Source organism: Prunus mume, linkage group LG7, assembly GCF_029339155.1.
Source record: "Prunus mume cultivar Tortuosa linkage group LG7, ASM2933915v1, whole genome shotgun sequence".
Classification (NCBI taxonomy): domain Eukaryota; kingdom Viridiplantae; phylum Streptophyta; class Magnoliopsida; order Rosales; family Rosaceae; genus Prunus; species Prunus mume.
In genome coordinates this window covers 8,203,591-8,222,954 of record NC_142704.1, presented here as the reverse complement: position 1 = coordinate 8,222,954, position 19,364 = coordinate 8,203,591, and the positions used below count along the sequence as shown (strand labels likewise).

The 19,364-nt window shown below is 38.1% G+C and overlaps 4 protein-coding genes across 8 annotated transcripts; 1 reads left to right on the top strand and 3 right to left on the bottom strand.

Annotated features, from left to right (window-relative positions):
• Positions 1–246: 246 nt before the first annotated feature.
• On the bottom strand, positions 247–2,133 carry LOC103338508 (Pentatricopeptide repeat (PPR) superfamily protein). Its single transcript, XM_008241717.3, has one exon. The coding sequence runs from the start codon at positions 2,086–2,088 to the stop codon at positions 247–249; it is 1,842 nt and encodes a 613-aa protein (XP_008239939.2). The 5' UTR covers positions 2,089–2,133.
• A 1,641-nt stretch (positions 2,134–3,774) lies between these two features.
• Positions 3,775–5,109, bottom strand: LOC103338555 (protein RKD2). Its single transcript, XM_008241768.2, has 4 exons — positions 5,009–5,109; positions 4,751–4,914; positions 4,250–4,662; positions 3,775–4,143 (listed from the first exon to the last, which is right to left on the bottom strand). Exons 1-4 carry the CDS (start codon positions 5,107–5,109, stop codon positions 3,808–3,810), a joined length of 1,014 nt encoding a protein of 337 aa, XP_008239990.2. The 3' UTR covers positions 3,775–3,807.
• A 5,351-nt stretch (positions 5,110–10,460) lies between these two features.
• LOC103338509 (DCL-like protein) lies at positions 10,461–12,374 on the bottom strand. The gene is made up of 2 exons (XM_008241718.3): positions 11,898–12,374; positions 10,461–10,933 (listed from the first exon to the last, which is right to left on the bottom strand). Exons 1-2 carry the CDS (start codon positions 12,261–12,263, stop codon positions 10,619–10,621), a joined length of 681 nt encoding a protein of 226 aa, XP_008239940.2. The 5' UTR covers positions 12,264–12,374; the 3' UTR covers positions 10,461–10,618.
• A 1,810-nt stretch (positions 12,375–14,184) lies between these two features.
• Positions 14,185–18,461, top strand: LOC103338510 (RING/FYVE/PHD zinc finger superfamily protein). Of its 5 annotated transcripts, none has more exons than XM_008241719.2 (8): positions 14,185–14,324; positions 15,295–15,590; positions 15,953–16,024; positions 16,415–16,482; positions 16,761–16,917; positions 17,318–17,401; positions 17,483–17,572; positions 18,008–18,461. In XM_008241719.2, the coding sequence occupies exons 2-8, from the start codon at positions 15,315–15,317 to the stop codon at positions 18,128–18,130; spliced, it is 870 nt and encodes a 289-aa protein (XP_008239941.2). In that variant the 5' UTR covers positions 14,185–14,324; positions 15,295–15,314; the 3' UTR covers positions 18,131–18,461. The 5 variants fall into 5 exon arrangements, with proteins under 5 accessions (XP_008239941.2, XP_008239945.2, XP_088897691.1 ...); XM_008241723.2 differs by lacking the exon at positions 14,185–14,324 and adding an exon at positions 14,331–14,518; XM_089041565.1 differs by lacking the exon at positions 14,185–14,324 and adding an exon at positions 14,725–14,828.
• The last annotated feature ends 903 nt before the right edge of the window (positions 18,462–19,364 follow it).

Sequence of the window (19,364 nt, the reverse complement as noted above, 5' to 3'; positions counted from 1 at the left end):
TGCACACCAAGTAACTGCACCAGTGCTCAATCAGCCAAACATATTGCTGCTACAACTGCCTTTTCACAGCTTTCCTTCCACATTTTCTCTTTCAAACCAAAGGACGGCCACTGCCAGAGCACTAATAATTACTTCACTAGAAGTATCTACTACCATCTAAACAACCCAGAGTGTTGCTTCTGCCCAGGCATTTCATTTGCAGAAAATGTTCCCAGTTGGCTCACATGATGTAGATCTTGAATATTCCTACCAATAGCCATTGCACGAGCAGCGCCCCTCCCGGAAATGATGAAACCGGGTACGGTCTCGTATAATTACCTCTCTGTTATAAACCCCTGAGAGAGCCATTGCAAAATTATGGCAATCAACACATATCCGAAGATTCTTGGCCACTCTGATTGGCGTGCCAGGTGGAGTTGCTAGGACACCGAAAGCAATAGCTAATTTCTCGCTGTGATAGGAGAGTGCATGCCCCTTTTCTTCTGTCCCCAAGTTGTGCAATTCAGATGATACATCTGCAACATAACCAGCAATCTTCAGCTGGCCATTAATCTCATCCAGCATCTTGTAGATTTCATCCTTCCTTGGGTGCGAAACATCATCCACAACAAACTCGTGTGCTACTCCTTTCAATTCAATTGTGCTACAGCCAGGTGTAGTTTGAATTGCTTTTTCCTTCATAAATTTCCTCACTTCTGTTAGCTTCTCCCAGTTCCCAGCTGAAGAGTAAATATTCATCAACAGAACATAATCCCCTGCCTCTTGAGCCTTGAGTTCAATCAAATGACCTATAACACTTTCCGCAAGGGCGTCATGGCCATGAATTCTGCAACCCCCAAGTAAGGTCCTCCATATTGTCGAATCCGGTTTGATATCCATTGACAGTATGAGCTGATAGGCCTGATCAAGTCGACCAGCACGACCCAAAAGATCAACCAGGCATCCATAGTGATGGATATTAGGCACTACTCCAAAATCCTTGCTCATACGATCAAAAAACACCATTCCTTCATCAACCAAACCGCAATGACTGCAAGCACAAAGAACTCCAGTAAAAGTCTGATCATCTGGTAAAACACCCATTCTCTGCATCTCTCCGAATGCTTCAATAGCTTCTCTACCATACCCATTCACTGCCAACCCAGAAATCATTGCACTCCACGAAACCACATTTTTATCCTTCATTCCCTTAAACACCTCATAAGCCTTATCCAAACACCCACACCGTGAATACATCGCTATTAGAGAGTTACACAGATTTGAAGCACCATCATAACCATGTTCTTCAATGTACTTATGAACCTGTTCGCCAAACTCCAACGCGTTCAAGTTGGAACAAGCTTGGAGCATAAGTAAACACGTAACTTCATCGGGTTCACATCTATGAGTTTCACTCCGCATTATATCGAACAAGCTCACAGCATCCCTCGTCCGGTTATTATGTAAACAACAAGAAATCAACACGTTCCAAGCAACAACATCTCTCTTAGGCATCTCATCGAACAACTTGCATGCTTCATCACATTTGCCACAAATTGAATACAAGTCCATCAAAGTAGTGAGCAAACGACTGTCGGATTCATGGCCATCTCTCAAAATCCTAGCATGCACCTGAATCCCTCCTAGCAACGACGAAACTCTAATGCAAGATTTGATCACAAAAGACGATGCCAAGGCGTCGGCACGGAGGCCCCGCCGTAGCAAATCTCGGTACATAGAAAACCCCTCCTCTGGTGAATCACTGATTGAGTAAGCTCTTACCATGGTGTTGTACTGAAAAGTAGTCGGCTTTGCTATCTGATCGAAGAACCGGCGGGAATAGGAGATGCTCTTCAGTGGTGAAAGTGCAACGAGGGACAAGAACTGGAGGCAAATGATGGGTTCCAGAACAAGTGATGTTCGGACGATGTGGGCGTGGATTTGGAGCAAATGTGATCTTCTGGCGCATGATTTGATGAGGTCAAGAAGGGATTGTTTTGGGGTTTGAGTGTGGGAGATGTTGGCGGTAAAGCAAACAGGAACGTTGAGGTGATGAGACTGAGAAGAAGAGAGTGAGCTTAGGTGACGTGAGACTGCTGCTCTTCTCATATTTTCGCTCTTTAGTTCCCTTTGCTTATTACAAATATGTGAAATTTAATGTCAATTTTCGAACTACACCATGGCGTCGAAACCTTAACTATTCTTACAATTAGGAATGTACATATGGCCAGGCCCGATGGGCTACCCAAATTCAGCCCTATGTTTTAGGTTATAGGCTGGGCCGATTCGATACTATGGATATGTTTGGCCAGGCTCATTATGCAAAGGGTAGGGCCACGACTAAGATTTTTAGCCCATGGGCAGCCCGGCATGGTCTGATATTTAATTTAATTTCTTAATAAATAATAGGGGTGGACATCAAGATCAGAAAACCGGAAAACCGAGTTGCACCGGATGCGTAAAAAAAATGGAAAAAAAACCATGTTGACTAAAAAGTCTACAAACCCGATTGGTTCAAACCAAGCGATGGCGTTATGAGTGGTGCTTTACTACAAATCTCTATTTTGATGGTGATGATACTTTGCGCTAATTCCATGCTATTAAACGGGATTTAAAAAACCAAAAAAATTGTAGATACGTCAATTCGGTCAACCATATTGAACAATTCAGAGTTTGCTTTGATCTAGATTGCCGTTTTGCAAGTTCCATTGATAAATGGATTCAGTTTGCAATGGAAAAGAGAGATCGAGTGTTTCTGTTGGACTTTCTACTAGACTATGGTGTTATTTATGAAGATTCCTATACTCCTCCCCGCACACTATTAGATCTTGAAAAGGAAAGGGATCCTCTTTGACGCCTTTTTGTTGCGACATTCCAAGGACACACTCTTGTGGATACAATGGTTTTCGGTTCCTCAGGGTTCTTCATTTGGAAAATGTTGATGAGTTGTTGAGTACTTCTTGTCTAATTGTCCAGTTCTGGAAACGGTTATCAGTGCTTAGATGCCACAAATGTGGTTGATTTAAGAGTTGTCCGTCCATCAGTTTCATTCAAGTACTTATCGATAAGATATTGTCTTGGCCTAAAAACAGTGAGATTTGTGACGCAAACCTTGTGTAATTTATTTATGCGAATACAAGAGAAACTTGCATCTCAGTAATGTGCCGTCACTTGGTGAGGTATCCATTTTCGAGCTTCCAGTCTATTTCCCAGAGTATTGCTGATTTCACGAGTGATGCCTTCACCCAATTTCCATGTTGTCTCTCTCAACTAGAGACTCTCATGTTGAATATTGGCATAAAGGTTAGTATGTATTTTGTAATTATCATGTGTTGGTTTACTTATGTTTTTGTTGGATTAATTTATGGAGTTTCCTTACTCTGTGTTTGGCTTTCTTTCAGTATAGATATGCATTCCCTGTTCCTACATTACCAAATCTTAAGCACTTGGAGCTTCTTGAAGGCATCTCCTTCCTTGCAGATACCTGTACAACTTGATAGTCGTAGTTTTGTGTGTGTGTTTTTTTTCCTTTTCAAATTATGCTTTTGGGGGTAAATACTTTGGGAGTTTTTGTTTCTTTATAATTGTTATACCTTTTGAATATTAATTCTACTTGGATATGCTTGATAGGAGAAGCACATTAATTCAGCATGGTAGCGCATACATTTACCTATTTGAGCCTCATTGAAACTTGAAAGCCTCTTAAGCTTCTGTAGATCATAAAAGAAAAAGTACAAATAATACGAGTTAAATTTTAGAAATTAACATAAGAAAATAAGATACTTTAAAAAATAAAAAATAAAAAAAAAGGCCCAGCCAAATGAAGAACTAGAACAGGCATATGTTGGAATTTGATGAGGAAAAAGAGTCAGATAAAAGAGACTTGATTTCTTCATCTTCCTCATAACCATCATCCATAATACTTGCATATTCATGAATTTCATTGTTGCTGCAGATGAAAGAGGATTGTGATTGATCCAAATTATTCATCCCCATGATCTTTCTCTTCTTGTAATTAGCCTTAAAACAAGCTTGCCTCAATCGCTTGGTATTATCCTCCAATTGCATGTCGGGCACTTCCTCCAGCAGCTTCCTCTCCCTCTCCAACAACTCTATTGCATTTCGAAGCTTCTCCTCACTCTCCTCCCCCTCCTTTCCCAAATCCTACATATACATAAATTTCATGTAACGCCAATTTATGAGTTTATAAGTGAAAAGTCATTTCTACAACTTTGTGCATATGTAAGGTTGTTATTTTTATTGAACCAACCTGAATGTTTCTGATTAGGGTTTGGAGGCTGGCCAGCTTCCGGTGAGGCCACCGGCGAATCCCCAACTCTCTACACCTTTTCTTCAAAAGGGTTAAACCTACATTGAGTTCCTTGGCTGCCTGAGTTATAGGCATGTAGAAGTAGTTTGATATTGTTTCCCTCGACAACATTTTTGATGAGTTGAGCGACGTGGAGTTTGATGATCTTAGCCTTGTGCTAAGGTGAGACCTTTTACTAATCACCTTCGTCTCCTCCTCCAACTCATTCTCAGTACTGCCATTTTCTTCATTCTTGCACATCAGCAATGGAGGTTGATGCTGTATTTGTTTTTGTTGATTATTGCTAGGCTCCATTAATTCACCGAACAAATCATTACAAACCCAATTTCCATTTCCCAAAACAAGTTCATCACCTGCTTACAAAGAATAAAATTAACTACAGAAAAAGCTGAAAATTAAAATATATACATATTGAATGGTGCTTTACAAAGAATCACACACCTTGAAACGCACTTCGGATTGGTTGAATATCAAGGGAAGAGTAAAGAGGATCAATATTCAAACAGCTTTGATCCATGAAAGGAACAGCATCAAGAAAAGAGTCTTGTACTAGTGGGAGCGTCCGTTCGTATTGCCAATCAAATGGACCATACCCGTTCATTCCACTAACAAACAATGATCAATTAACATCCACAATATTGAACAATGCATGCTAAAATTATGCCAAAAAAATGAAAATAAAAAATCATTAACACACACCTCAAATAATCCATAGGAGGAACTATTTGGTTTGTGAAGCAAAATGGATCTTCAACAACATCATAGTTGGCCAGCCAACTCATAAGTGAATGACCACCCATTTGATTTTGACTGCACTCACATACGAATCAATGTGTGTTTTGTGTTTTGTGTTTGAGAGAGAGAGAGAGAGAGAGAGAGAGAGAGAGAGAGAGAGAGATGAGGAAGAAGAAGAGACCAGTAGTGGGATATATAGGGACACGGATAAAAATGGCTGTCTGCGCTTAATTATTGCTTAGTGAGAGTTACAAGATGTATTAATTAAGGATAATATCTCATTTACTAGGAGGGGCTTCATGATCATGAGCCTACATGAACGTGCGCCGCCACACCTCCTCTCTCCTTCCCACAATTATTAATTTTATATCCTTTTCCTTCTTGATCATTAGCCTGCATGCCTTGCCAAGTTTGGATCATCTACATACATCTATATAATCTACTATGGGGCACTAAAAACTTGGACTTACTAGCAATTCACAATCATTATCGCTCCTTGTCACATTTGTTCACCTAAAGGCCTCAAATGTAATGATTTTGTGAGAGGGAGAATTCGAAACCATGACCTCAAATGTAATGATTTTTAAGATCGTCTCTTGTTTGGTACAAGCAAAGTATTCAATCATCCTTTCGATCCTCATAATCAATGTTAAGCATGATAAAATTTGGGTAAATATTATTTTGATAATTAGTCAAAAGTAATACATGATACATGTACTCGCTGGCGGCAGTAGTTTTAAGTTTGAAAATGAGATTATTTTGTGGCACTAGATTTTCTGCCCACTTGTTTTTTGTTGTTCATTTTGAGATTGTGGATTCGGTTTTAATACCGGATGCCATGTAACGTACTGATAAATAATCATTTACCAAGTAATGATCAATGATCAGTTAGAAATATTTTGATTAATTAAGCTAATATAATCAGACCAATTATTCTTCTATATCATGTAATCTAGTTAATGTATATGAGTGGTGGCCAATTATTGCCATGGCATGCATAATATAATTTCGTCTTTTAAAGACTCAGAAGCTACGGTTTTTTTATTTTAAAAAAAAATAAAATAAAATAATTTATTCTTTTCCAAGTGGTGGAAAATCACTGAGAAGAGTTGCAGTAGTAATCATTGCAGAATCCACAAATAGGGTTTCCATGGAGAAAGCTCAGCCAAGCGAATCCTGAAAAATCATATTTCTTACTTAACGCCAAGTTTTAGCTGATGATGATGAGTAAGAATTAATGGTGATATAGCATTTTACAGTACCAATACTTTTGTCAATATTTTGGTTAAAAGTTTTAGGTTGCAATTGGAAATTATAAGAGCAACTCCACCCATATTGCCCTTAGCCATGGGGGAGCTAGGGCAGCCACTATTCACGTGAATAGTGGTTGCCCTCAAAATCGTAATTTTGTGTTTCCACCCATTGCCTAGCTAAGGGCAATTACTATTCATTTTTTGTTTTATTCACAATTTTATTTACCTTAATAATTAATGTGGATAATATTTTCGGATAAGATTTACGGGTTCCTACGTGTCAAGACTATTCATAATCGGATAAAATTTCGGGATAAGATTTTTTGGTTCAAATTTGGATGAATTTCAAAATTCAAATTTCAGATAAATTTCTTGGTTCAAATTTCGAATGAATTTCAAAATTCAAATTTGGATGAATTTCAAAAATCAAATTTCAGATACATTTGGGTTCAAATTTCGGATGAATTTCAAAATTCAAATTTCAGATAAAATTTGGTTCAAATTTGGATGAATTTCAAATTTCAGATAAGATTTTCATCCAATGAAATCAAGCCACGTGCATCTTTATCTTAAATTTTTCTATAAAACCAAAGGCTCACCTCATACCTCTCACACCACATCTTTCAATATTTTCATTTCTTAGAGTTTAGCATTCATACTCCATTCATTCTCAATGGAAGAATATAGGAGATGCTTGGAGAGGCATGAGAGAGAAAGAAAGGAGAGAAACCGTAGAGCCGATGAAATGAATGAGTTGCAGAGGCAAGTTGATGAACAAGTTCTCATAGCAGTGGCAATGGAAGAGGAAGAGAACCAAGGTCGCAGTGGTTCAAGTCGTCACCGGAATGTGAATGACATAGGCATTCTCGGGGTAAGAATCTTTTGGAAGATTATTTTATCCCAACTGCTTTGTACAATGATGTTGATTTTCGAAGGCGATTTAGAATGCAACCCCACTTGTTCAATAAAATCATGCATGATATTTGCAATTATGATGCATATTTTGTTCAAAAGTGTGATGCTACTGGGGTTTTGGGCCTTCGGAGCAAAGCTTACATGTTATATGCATGTTGGCGTATGGAGCATCTCTGATCGGTGGATGAGGTTGCCCGAATGGGAAGTCCACTACGTTGGAGGCTTTGGTAAGATTTTGTGATGCGGTTGAAAACTCAGACACTAGGGACTACTGCGAGACCTAATCCAGGACCTCCAACGGCTTCTACAAAAGCCGAAGCTCGAGGATTTCGGGAATGATTGGTAGCATCGATTGCATGCATTGGCAATGGAAGAATTGCCCAACCGCAAGGTGATTACGGAAATAGGAAAGGCACAAAAGTATCATCCGAAGCCGTTCTTGGCCGACACATGGGTTTGGCATGCTTTCTTTGGAGTTGCCGGGCCCAAAATGACCTCAACGTCCTGGGTCAATCTCCGGTCTTCAACGATGTTTTGAGCGGCCAAGGCCCCAATATTACCTATGAAGTCAACAATACATCTACCAGACGGGTATTATCTAGCCGGTATCTACCCAAGGTGGACCACATTTGTCAAATCCATTTGAATCCCGATCCCATAAGCAAAAATTATTTGCTACTTATCAAGAAGGATACAGGAAAGATGTCGAAAGGTGTTTTGGCATCCTTCAAGCTCGATGGTTGATTATTCGAGTGCGGCTCGTTTGTTTGATCGGGAGATCCTCCGGAGCATTATGATGACTTGCATCATCCTCCATAATATGATTGTGGAGGATGAGTACGATTATGATCTTTGGAGAGGTCTATGAACCGGATCCAATAAACACGGCCTTGACCCGGATTTATGAAAGGCCCATGGGGCCAAATGGAGAACCGTTTGAGCTGGAACCGTTGGTGAGAGACGATCGTATGATGACCCGGATGATAGATCGATATACAGAGATGCAATCTTCCTATATTCATGAAAGCCGTCAACTTGACTTGATAGAGCATTTATGGACGGTGAAAGGAATGAAGATGAATGATGGAGCATAGATGCTTTGGTTATGTTTTAGGCCTTATGTTTTGGTTGTGTTGTTTAGTATTGCTTATGGTTTGGTTGTGTTGTTTTTTTATTTATTATTGTGCCTTGTTTCTAGTTTTTGTTTTGATTTGAATTATGTTGTGTTTGATGTATGGAATATGTTGAATAAAATTGTCTTTTATTAAAAGCTTTGTTTATTAAATAAAGAAATCCAATACAAGTCATTAAGAATTACTACTACTAAAATAAAAAACATGAAGTACACCAACTTTAATAGAAAACAAGAAAATTAAAAATACATAAAATGTATGCCAACTAATTTAATGGTTTTGATCATTTAACCAATCCGTGTTGCTAGGCCCATCATCCTGGAAAAGTCTTCTTCTCATAACATCCCTTCGTTCTAGCTTCCAATATTGTTTTGTATCAGGGGACATATGGCTTGTATCCATCGCCATAGTTTCCCGATCCGTCTTCTCCATATCTTTTTGCAAATACTCCTTTTCTCGTGCACACTCGGCTTGAATTGCCACCTCCATTTCTTGGCGTTTTGCTCCAATTCAAGTCTTATGCCGTTTTGCCTTGCAATTTCCTCCAAAAACTTTGAATTATGATTGCTTGAATTACCCGTTTTCTTTGCCTTCGACCCTTTCGCCCAATGGGCCTCGGTTCCTTTTGGATGGGTGAGTCTTCACTCATAGGGGAATCGAGAGGTGAATCGATGTCGTTGCATCACGGAGAGGCGTCTCGTTTAACACAACGTCGGGACCCGTTGGAATAATATTGAAGCGTTTACAGTGTTTCACCACCTCCCAACATTCATGATGGGTGAATTTTTTGCCACCCCCGGTTGCACCGAACCACATCTGTGCTTGAATGAGCTATTTAACAAAAAAATGGAAATGCAATAACTATTTAAGATATATTGGATATGCAAGTAACAAAATAAAAATAATGGAAATGCAATTAACCTTACAAATAAATTGGAAGTGCAAGAAATATGAAGAAACAATTGGAAATGCAATAAATATTAACAACATATTGAAAATGCAAGAAATATTAACAAAATATTTCAAATGCAATAAATATTAACAACATATTGAAAATGCAAGAAATATTAACAAAATATTTGAAATGCAAGAAATATTAACAAAATATTGACAATGCAATAAATATTAACAACATATATATATAAGGACATTAAACTTAATGATTACGAAAATTACAAAATACTTACTTCGTTAGTACGATTTTCCCCACTTCTATACAAATTCATCGCTTTTGCCAAGGCATCTCTCCATTTTGCCATCTCTTTGTTGAGAAGTTTCACCTACTCGACAATGCCATTTCCACAGTGGAGTCCGAATTTTTCACAAAAATCGGCATGAATTTTTTCCACATATGGAAAAATTTCATCTCATTGCCTGACAAGGACAATGACAAACTCGGAGCCAAACCTCACACAAAGAAACATCTTCCATGGTGCTCCACGCCCCTCCGGTTTCAATAGAAGAAGCCATAAAAATAATAACTAAAATTACAAGGTGAAAGAGATGAAAATGTTGAGTGAAGAGTGAAGAAAATGTTGAGTGAAGAGTGAAAAATATGTTGAGTAATTGTAGAAGTAGAATAAAATGTATGAGAATTGGTGTTGAAAGTGAAGGGTATTTATAGGTATTTATAGGAAAAAAAATCAGAATTTTTTAGGATTTTTTAGTATTTTTTAAAAAATTTGATTTTTTTTCATAATTTTATTGTCCAAAAATCGCCACCGTTGGATTAAAATTTGGAATCAAATCGGAGCGCAGGGGACTGCCACGTGGCTTCCACCCGTTGTGGCTGGCGTCGGCCAGCGGTTCAAATTTTTACGTTGGCGCGTGCATTGCGCGCACGGTAAAAAATTGAATAACGCGTGTGACGTCGCCACCGACGTCGTCATGGCGTCACCTCCACCGAAGTTTTGGACTGGGGCGAGAGTTGCCTTCGCCAGCCCGGGTTAGTGGGTCCCACACCCCGGGCCTGGGCTGCATGGCTGAAACAGATTTTTGTTTTTTTCCCCCCTCCCCTCGGGCTGGGCTGTGCTGCTGGAGTTGCTCTAATGTTCCTTAATTATGCATTAGAATGGAACGAATTCTTCCTTGTGCACAAGTACATAAAACGCAAAGGAAAAAACCAGAAGAAACCATTATCAATCAAATTTGGAAAATACAACTGTTTTATCTCAATAAAATAGAAGGAATATAAGGCAAGGCCCATAACTTTTCTTCTTTGAACCTATGCTAAAACTCAAACCTCCAGCAAAGGAAAACCTGGAGACTACAATTCAGTTTCTCGGCTTACCCCTTCCACGGCCACGCCAACCTCCTCTTCCACCGCCGCCACCCCGGCCACCTTTCCCACCTAAGGCTTTATTGGCGTCAGAGTGTGCTTTCATGTTCTCTGGCAAGGGAAGTATCTGATCCACACACTTCCTGAAACTAAAATCATCAACAGCTTCATCTTCCCTAATGAGGAAGAAGCACCTGCTTTTATACAATGGATGGGTTCGAACTTGGAAAGCATGGACCCCTCCACCAATCTTCTTATCAGGCTCTGCATGACCCTTCTTAAGCAAGTCCAGCAAAACCAGATGCTCATACTGCAACATAACAAGAGATTCAGTCAAATATGTCATCAAATAACAAGGGATAAATATTGCAGGGCAGCAGCAATCTCAATACGAAGGCACTGAATGAAACGATCACAGCCAACTTACACAAGTCTTCTAGAATCAATCTCTTTTCTAGTTAAAAATTCCTAAAACCAATCTCATTGCCTTAATATAATTGAATTTGTGAACAAGGGATATTGAGCAGGGTTGCTAGATATTTTGTACAAATTAGGGATGCTGAATTTTCTGGTGAACTTGGATCTTCCTTTTCATGCGACTGTCTTCAGATATTGGGAAACTTTCAAACTTTTTTTGGTATATTCTCATGCAACATACCTATACTCACCCCTTCCAATTCCTCCAAAGGCTAATAAAAATATAAGAGAGTTGACAGACAATTAACATAGGAATGAAATTTTGCTCCTTTTAAGGTAATGAATTGAACATGAACTACCCACCATCGAGTTTCCTACCATATTCTTAGAGAATTCACACATAAATAAGATCTTTAAATATATGAATTAACAATACCATCTCTAGAAAACCCAATGTAGAAACACCAGGACTCCTTTGATCAATATATGCCAAACACCAGGATCAAACAAATAACTCCAACTTCACTGATTAAATTAAAGCAAAAAAACAATTTTCAACCAATTAATATTTACCAAAACCGCAAAAGTCTCAGACTCTGAGAAAAGAAAACTCTTTGCCTTTTGTTTTCTTTCCAACAGTTCATGATCGACCAAACAGGAGAGAAGACACAAGCCAAACCAAAATTCTCATAAGCCCATTCACCACAACTACGGGACACCAAATTATAACGCTAATTATACAGTTATGTATTGAGAAAAAGTTCCAATTTTTATTCTATCTGAATTCAATACAACTTTCAGCACAAGCAAACAGAGCTCAGAGGATCAAGAGCAAATAAATAGCTTTCTTTGGGTACCTTATTAACACTGAGATCAGTCGGCCAATAATGAAGCAACTTGTAGAAGTAGTCGAACATCTCCACGGACGACCCGAAACTCTTCGGGCCCAAGCTGACCCGACCCGACTCTTTTCCTTCCCCCAACTTCTCCAACCGCTCCTCTTCCGGCGACTTCTCCACCTTCGTCTTCTTCGCCACGGCGTCGTTTCCTTCACTCCCCTCCTCATCCCTGAGCCGTTTCGCGTTCGCCTCAGCCTCGCCGTTAGTGCCCTCATCGGGTTTTTCGGCCGGGGCGGGCTCTGAGGCTTCTAGTTCCATGTCCTCGGCAGCGGTGGCGGTTTCCGAGTTGGTTTCGGCGAGTTCAGAGACTGTCTTCTCTGCCATGATCGTATATCTGTGTATGCTTGTGAGGCTAAACCCTAGGTTTTGGGCCTCCTTATATATATGGATATACTCAGCAAGCACTATAACGGGTTTTCTTTTCGGAACCGGATCCGGTTATTTTATTATCTTTCCCTTTTTCTCATAAAAAAATGAATTTATTAGTGTTTTGGTAGTAGGGGGATTATTATGTTTCTGTAAAATAAAATAAAAAATAAATCATCATCATCGCTTGGGATGTATAAATATTTATTTGGTAGTATTCATGTGGCGTGATAATAGAAATTAAAAATGGGATCGTGATATATATCACTTTTGCACGGGAATTTATCTTGCTTTATATTTATCTATATCTTCTATCTATCTCTATATATAAAGCAAAGACAGAGAATTGAAATATTCAAAATACCAAAATGTCATTTGTTAATTCAAATATTAAGAATTGAAATTATTAATTAAATGATAATAATATGGTAGATTCACTTTTTTCATATTAAAAAAATTAAAATTAAAAACAAAATCATATAATAGGTCTTATTTTTATGGAATATAACTACTCATGTTATCTTTTCTTATTTCTTAAAAAAAAAAAAATAAATAAATAAAAAACCAATTGGCACATGCTATGATGCTAGTACATATCAAATTAATTATCGCTGTTTTACAAAGTGATATTTTAAACTACTCTAATGTACGAGAATGAGAATGAAACTTGGGTGCAAATGGACGAAAATGTTTACTTAGCTAACTTGCGCAAATCTATATTTTCATCTTTTTTAAACCAGACCTTTTAGGTTTAAGTGTTGAGTATAAAATTATCTACCGAATGCATTTAGTCTACAAGTAATTGCGGGATTTACTTTAAACCTTACCTTTGATGCGAAGTGACTTGAACAACTTTTAATGGTTGCCGAACATATAAGTTTCTTCCATGTTCCTTGATTACAATGAAATCAATGATTTACCAACTAATTAAAACCACTCTACCAAAAGCCACCCTTCCAACAAACCCCCTTCATCTTTTTGTTTTGTTTTTGGCCTGCAAACCTTTGCATATACTAACAGTTTAACAAATAAGAAAAGAGTAACTTTTTTTTTCTTCTTCACCTTCTTTGGTATTTTCATTTAATATTCCGTTCGAAAATTTCCCCTTAAATATTTTATTGGAAATTATTGTTTTGACAAAACAAATAATTTATTCACACATAGGTTGGTGCACTAGGCATCGTCCAATAACACAATACGTCCAATGTATCGATGCATTGTTTTATCAAAAGCCGAATTTTAATGCTTTAATCTTGCTATGTAGGTACGAGATTGGAAGTGACAAGAAAAGGTAAAGGAGCTTGGTAGGCACAAGACTTGGACACTTCTTTGAACATGGGCAAGGTCAAGTGAATGGTGCTTCTAGGAGAGTCAATTCACATGTTCATCAACATTTCAATGGGGCACCACTTGGATTTTAAATACTCAATTTTGCAAGCAATAATAATTTAAAAAACAAAGATAAAATGCTAATAAAATAAGATTGGTTGGAGTGTTTGAGACTAGATATCACAAATTACACAAAATAATTTTTCCTTTCTGACCCTACCAATTTTTTTTAAAATATATATTTATTCAAAAATAATATGTCGAATTGTTTTCATGAGGTGGCAGAAGCCTATTGGATCACCGTTAGAATCGAAACTATTATTACATTACATATGCAGTCACAAATCCAAACGAACCGACGACCCTCGGACATTCTGACGTCCGTTAAAGACCGTTACTGTTAAAACACGCGCTAAATCAAATCATTCGATCTGGACCGTCCACGTTACGGTCAGGAGCGGTCTTGATTCAACTAATACTCTCCATTTGGTACAGAAAACACAGACGATCTCTTATAAGGTATGGACGGGCGTTACCGAGCCTAGCATAACTAGGCTCGTCCAAGCCGAACCTGATGCCTTCAAATTGAATCAAATAAAAATCCGTTTGGTGGAAAGGCAAAGGTTAAAAGACTTTTTCACAAGAGAACAATTTCAGAGTTCTAAAGCTCAAATTCTAGGTCTTTTCCAGGTACTTTTCTTCCTTGTTCTTTTCCTGATTTGTGTATTTTTCTCTCTCCTAAATTTGTTTAATCAATTTGCGTACTGCATTTCTGCTGTAAATGCTTCATTTTTAGGTGTAGAAAATCATAAAGTTCTTACATTTCGATCGTGGGTGTGAATTTTTGTTCTTTTAGGGTTTTGTATCACCGATTGATCGTATTGGTAAGTTTTTGTCAAATTTTGGTGTCAATTTATGGGTTTGGTTAGGGAAAGGTTGGGGATTTAGTTTGGGGTTCGGCAAGTACAGGAGTTTTGTTTGGTAGCTCAGACCGGAGGAGATTCTGTTTTCTTGGTTTTCTTATTGTTTAGGTTGTACGGGGTAAATTAGCTGGAGCCAGTGAAGCACTGATCATATGACATATCGGTTCAATTGTATACAATGTTAGGCTTAGGCACTTGATTTTCTTTAGTTTTTCTTTGGCCTTCCTGTTCTTAGCATCCAAACACGCAGTTGAGATGGCTTGAATGCAGGGTAGTTTGGGAAATATTGAAGCTTTAATGTTTGGTTATATGCCTTTTTGTTGTAGTTTAGGAGCTCCTTTGTGACCTAAAGGTGGTTAAAGAAAAGGGAAAGCCAATTTTGAAATTCAAACCTTTTGAGTGGAACTTCAAATTGGAGCTGTTATAGAAATTCTGAAGCTTTGCTTTCTGCTTGTAAAACTGAGGAAGATAGTAGAGAAGTCCAATTAAAACCTTAAATCTGGGTCAACTCCTCGCCATTCCTTCTAGGTCCAGATATTGAAAGAATTTGGATTTAAGATCCAATTTTGTATTTTCCTGCACTTATCTGCAGGACTATTTCATTGTTTTTCCTGATCACGAAACCCAGAATCACTATCTTTACATTTCACAACTTTAAATTTGACTAGTGCATTTTATTGAATTTCAAAGGAGATTGTTTTGAGTTAATGAATTTTCTTTCTATATTGTTGATGCAGGAGCTTTAATTTGAGTAAGAATGGGTGATCACCTGGTGCTGTGCGTTGACCGCTTCACAAAACCTGAAAGCTTGCAATCACCGCAAGGGAATGAGGCCCCAGGATCTTCTTCAGAGGGTTCATGCTCCCAATCGGCCGAGCTACCCACTCACGCCATTGATGTTAAGGGGGTAGGGGAGAAGGTTGTATCTGAAGAAGAAGAGCCACTGATTCAGACGGTTGAATGTCGCATTTGCCAGGAAGAAGATAGCGTTAAGAATTTGGAAGTCCCCTGTGCTTGCAGTGGCAGCTTAAAAGTATGTCTTATTTCTTGATGTTTAGTTCAGAGATTATTTTCTACCCCTGTAGATAGTCTCCGCTATTATGCTCAAATCAGCTTCATGGGCTTGAAATTATATCATGACATGTGCTGCTGATTCCTTTTTATTTGTGTTTTTGTTATGTGGTTTTGTTGAGAGATTTTAGCTTTCTGTTTTCTTCTTTCTATTTTCTTTTTCTTTTCTTTTTCACTACCCACTATCTTTATATGAATCTTTTACTGCAAGCCATTATTATTCTTCTAGTTTCATATATGTGAAGCAATTTCAGTGTCTTGTTAGACTATATTATGAATTTAAAGGCAAAGCCAGTGATTTCTTTCTCTCTTTTTACAATTCAGTTTGCTCATAGAAAATGTGTCCAGCGATGGTGCAATGAGAAGGGAGATATAACTTGTGAAATTTGTCATCAGGTAAGTTTCTAGAATCCCTGGCATCTGCAATTGCCATGTTTCATGATTGTTTTTCGGTGGAGAATCTGCTAGATTCATTTATATATTTGAGATTAATAATTATTAAAGATGTTCCTTATATTCATATAAGCAAGCAACGTCTCTTAGTTTAGAAGCCATCATAAGCATGCCTTTTCTGTTTTGGGAAGTATGAAATGCAATGTTGCATCATGAGAAGATATTTGGTTTTAAAATCAATTAACTATAATGATGCATCCATGTGATATATTAAATCATGTGAGCATTTTCTGGTAACCTCTTGATCATTTCAATTGGTTAATATGAATTTCATCCACTCACAAGTGCAAAGTCATTGTGTGAATTTTCATGCAAAGTTTCTTGGATGTACAGCCATACCAACCTGGTTATACTGCCCCACCACCTCCGCCTCAGTCTGAAGATACCACAATTGACATCAGGCAAGTTTAAATTCACATATGCTTTGCAACCTGGTTCATGTTGTTATTGAGGAAATTTTTTATCTTTTTATCTTTAAAATTAACATCTGGATGGATGTGAGAATGTCTATTTGTTCTAAGGACTTTTCTAATTATATTGAGCACTGAAAGCCCATCGTTCTCTTTGTATTACTATTTTGTCAGGTTATGCTGTACAGGTTGTATTTAAGACCCTCATCTGTTTTGTTGTTTTGTTGTTTTGTTGTTTTGTTGTTTTGCTTCTTGGATTTGCCTGACAGTGAGGGTTGGACAATCTCTGGTACCCCTTTGGATTTGCGTGATCCTCGACTATTAGCAATGGCAGCGGCTGAACGTCACTTTCTAGAGGCTGAATATGATGAGTATGCTGATACAAATGCTAGTGGAGCAGCTTTTTGCCGCTCTGCTGCTCTAATTGTAAGCCTTAGCAACCGCCATTTATAATGTGTTGGAATTATATTTTTTTTTCTATAAGATTTAATAGTAGGGCATGTAGGAATGACATATTTCCTTATCATTTTCTTTATGATTTTAGTTTATGGGTCTATCAGACAATAAGCAAAACCTAGCTCAATGTTTTTTCCCCCCGTTTTCCAGCTTTAATGAAATCTCTATCGTTAACTTTATCTTTTATTTACTTCTTTATTTCTTAATACCTTTTTCTCTGGTCATTCTGAATTGGTGTAACTAGTTGCAGATGCTTTTCTGGGCCCTGCAACTTGTTGCCTATGTACATTCCCAGTTTAATACCTTGGCATGGTCTGCTCTCAGTTGAATAAGAAAATTTAATGTCAATCCTTCTCTTGTTCCGTGGCAGTTAATGGCTCTCCTCCTCTTGAGGCATGCTTTGACCCTCCCCAATGGAGATGGGGATGATGATGATGCTTCAACCTTCTTTTCTGTAAGTGGCACGTGGATGTTGGATGTGTCTCATAACATTTCAGATTCTTGCTCCATCTAACTAGTGATCTATTGTTAACAGCTGTTCTTGCTCCGGGCTGCTGGTTTTCTTCTCCCATGCTACATTATGGCTTGGGCCATCAGCATATTACAACGTCGAAGGCAAAGACAGGTTAGTTCCTGGGTGTTTTGAAGGAACCCAAGAATAATTTTTTTCTTATATTTTCTTAATGAGACGAGATAACACCTGCTGTTTGGCATGCTTCTTATATTGCACAGAAAGAATGTAGGAATCATGTTGCAACCAACTTTTGTTTGCCATTTACTAGAAGCTTTCTGCTCTTGGAAGATGGTTGAATGCTGAATTTTTTTAATTGTCTTTTTGAAGAACTGTTTTGCCAAGGATGTTGTCTATATGTTTACCTAGAAGATGGGGCTTCACTTTTCTTTTTCTTTATCTGTGTTGGTGCATCTGATTCGCAGTATCACATTTATGCTTACCATCTAGAATGACTTGTTGGTTGTTGATGTCAGTTGGTAAATGCAGACCTCTTTTTTTTTATAAAAAGTCACATGCTAATTTGTTTGTATCTTACTGTTGAGCCAGGAGGCAGCAGCACTTGCGGCAACTGAGGTTGCATTTATGCTGCAGGCAGGGCAACGCCGGGGCTTGCAGTTCACAATAGCTCCAGGACCTGCAGTGACTCCCCATCAGGAGCCAATTCAATAATACGGTGTTCCTCAATTCTGGCATGTACTATTTTGGTGAAGAGGATACGTTGGAGCTGGAAATCTGAGTGTATTGTTTCTGTTTATGCTACTAGCAGTAGAGGAAAATCAGAAGGCTGTAGCTTTCTGATTGTCATGTATCTGTAATCGAATTATTTTAAATACTTGTACAAGTTCACTATTTTCTTTACTAATCTCTTTCTCATGTTTTGTACATAATCTTGGTTCTCACAGCAGCAGTTCTGCTGCATGATAAACCAGTGTCGAAAGAGCTATTGTTCACAGATTATATTTGCAAACTATCTTGAATGCATTTCTTCAGTTGCCTGCTATTTATTCGTTATCATTTTTTCGCTTACTCATCCTGATGATCATGTAAACTTCTGGCCAAGCATCAACTTTACATGCATCATGTATCAGTCTTCCGTTTCTTCTTATTTCCTCTAGTTTCATTTTCCGTTTTGAAGTCCCAATCTAAACAAAGACGAGTCTCTGCCACCGGCTAGTTTGCATTGCTCTTGGCAATGCTCTGATCTGTGTAACTATTTGCATTTTGCTGGTTGCCAAGTGCAGAACTCATTGGGTGACACAATGCTATCATACAGATTGAATAAAATCATCACGGAAGCTAATGTTGAAGCCAGTCTACTTGAAATGTGAAGTTTTGTGCTTTCAGGCTTTAAATTCAAATGCATCACACCATTGATTTCTTGAAGCGTGACAGTCTCCTATTGGTTTTCTCATTGATGACATGCCTTTGTGTGATAGTTCAAGAAACCTTGTCACCCTGTCACCCTGTGTTGGAGTTGTTAAAGTTAAATGTGATGGTGAAGGATGATTTGGAAAGCAAACGTTCCATTCAATTCTTTTACTTTAATACAGCTCTCAAAGCAGAGATCCATGATATTGGAGTATCTTAGCTTATGTTCAGCTTGGACCATGACCAGTCCACGTCCTCCTCAAGACCTGCCTTTGTCTTGTCTCAATTTAAACTCTACTGGTGATTGCCTTTTACAATAGTTTTCTTTTGGTTTTTATTTTGAGCAAAGAGCTTTTGTTCAAGGCTTGTAGTTCTTGAAAATGAAAAGAACAGAAACAAAAAAAGGAAATGAGGGTAGGGAGAGAGAGAGAGAGAGAGAGACAAAGATGGTCTTCATGGATAAACGAGATATATATAAAGAACAAAAAAAGAAGAAGAGGGCAGATATGCAAGCCCAAAATGCGTTTCCTTTGAA

Excerpts from the sequence above, each read along its gene's own strand:
- LOC103338508 (XM_008241717.3), bottom strand. The coding sequence starts at position 2,088 with ATGAGAAGAGCAGCAGTCTCACGTCACCTAAGCTCACTCTCTTCTTCT.
- LOC103338555 (XM_008241768.2), bottom strand. The coding sequence starts at position 5,109 with ATGGGTGGTCATTCACTTATGAGTTGGCTGGCCAACTATGATGTTGTT. Across the intron at positions 4,915-5,008 it reads CCTCCTATGGATTATTTGAG|TGGAATGAACGGGTATGGTC; the intron begins GTGTGTGTTAAT and ends ATTGTTTGTTAG. Across the intron at positions 4,144-4,249 it reads CCCTAATCAGAAACATTCAG|GATTTGGGAAAGGAGGGGGA; the intron begins GTTGGTTCAATA and ends ATGTATATGTAG.
- LOC103338509 (XM_008241718.3), bottom strand. The coding sequence starts at position 12,263 with ATGGCAGAGAAGACAGTCTCTGAACTCGCCGAAACCAACTCGGAAACC. Across the intron at positions 10,934-11,897 it reads CTGATCTCAGTGTTAATAAG|TATGAGCATCTGGTTTTGCT; the intron begins GTACCCAAAGAA and ends GTTATGTTGCAG.
- LOC103338510 (XM_008241719.2), top strand. The coding sequence starts at position 15,315 with ATGGGTGATCACCTGGTGCTGTGCGTTGACCGCTTCACAAAACCTGAA. Across the intron at positions 16,918-17,317 it reads GCCGCTCTGCTGCTCTAATT|TTAATGGCTCTCCTCCTCTT; the intron begins GTAAGCCTTAGC and ends GTTCCGTGGCAG. Across the intron at positions 17,402-17,482 it reads ATGCTTCAACCTTCTTTTCT|CTGTTCTTGCTCCGGGCTGC; the intron begins GTAAGTGGCACG and ends TATTGTTAACAG.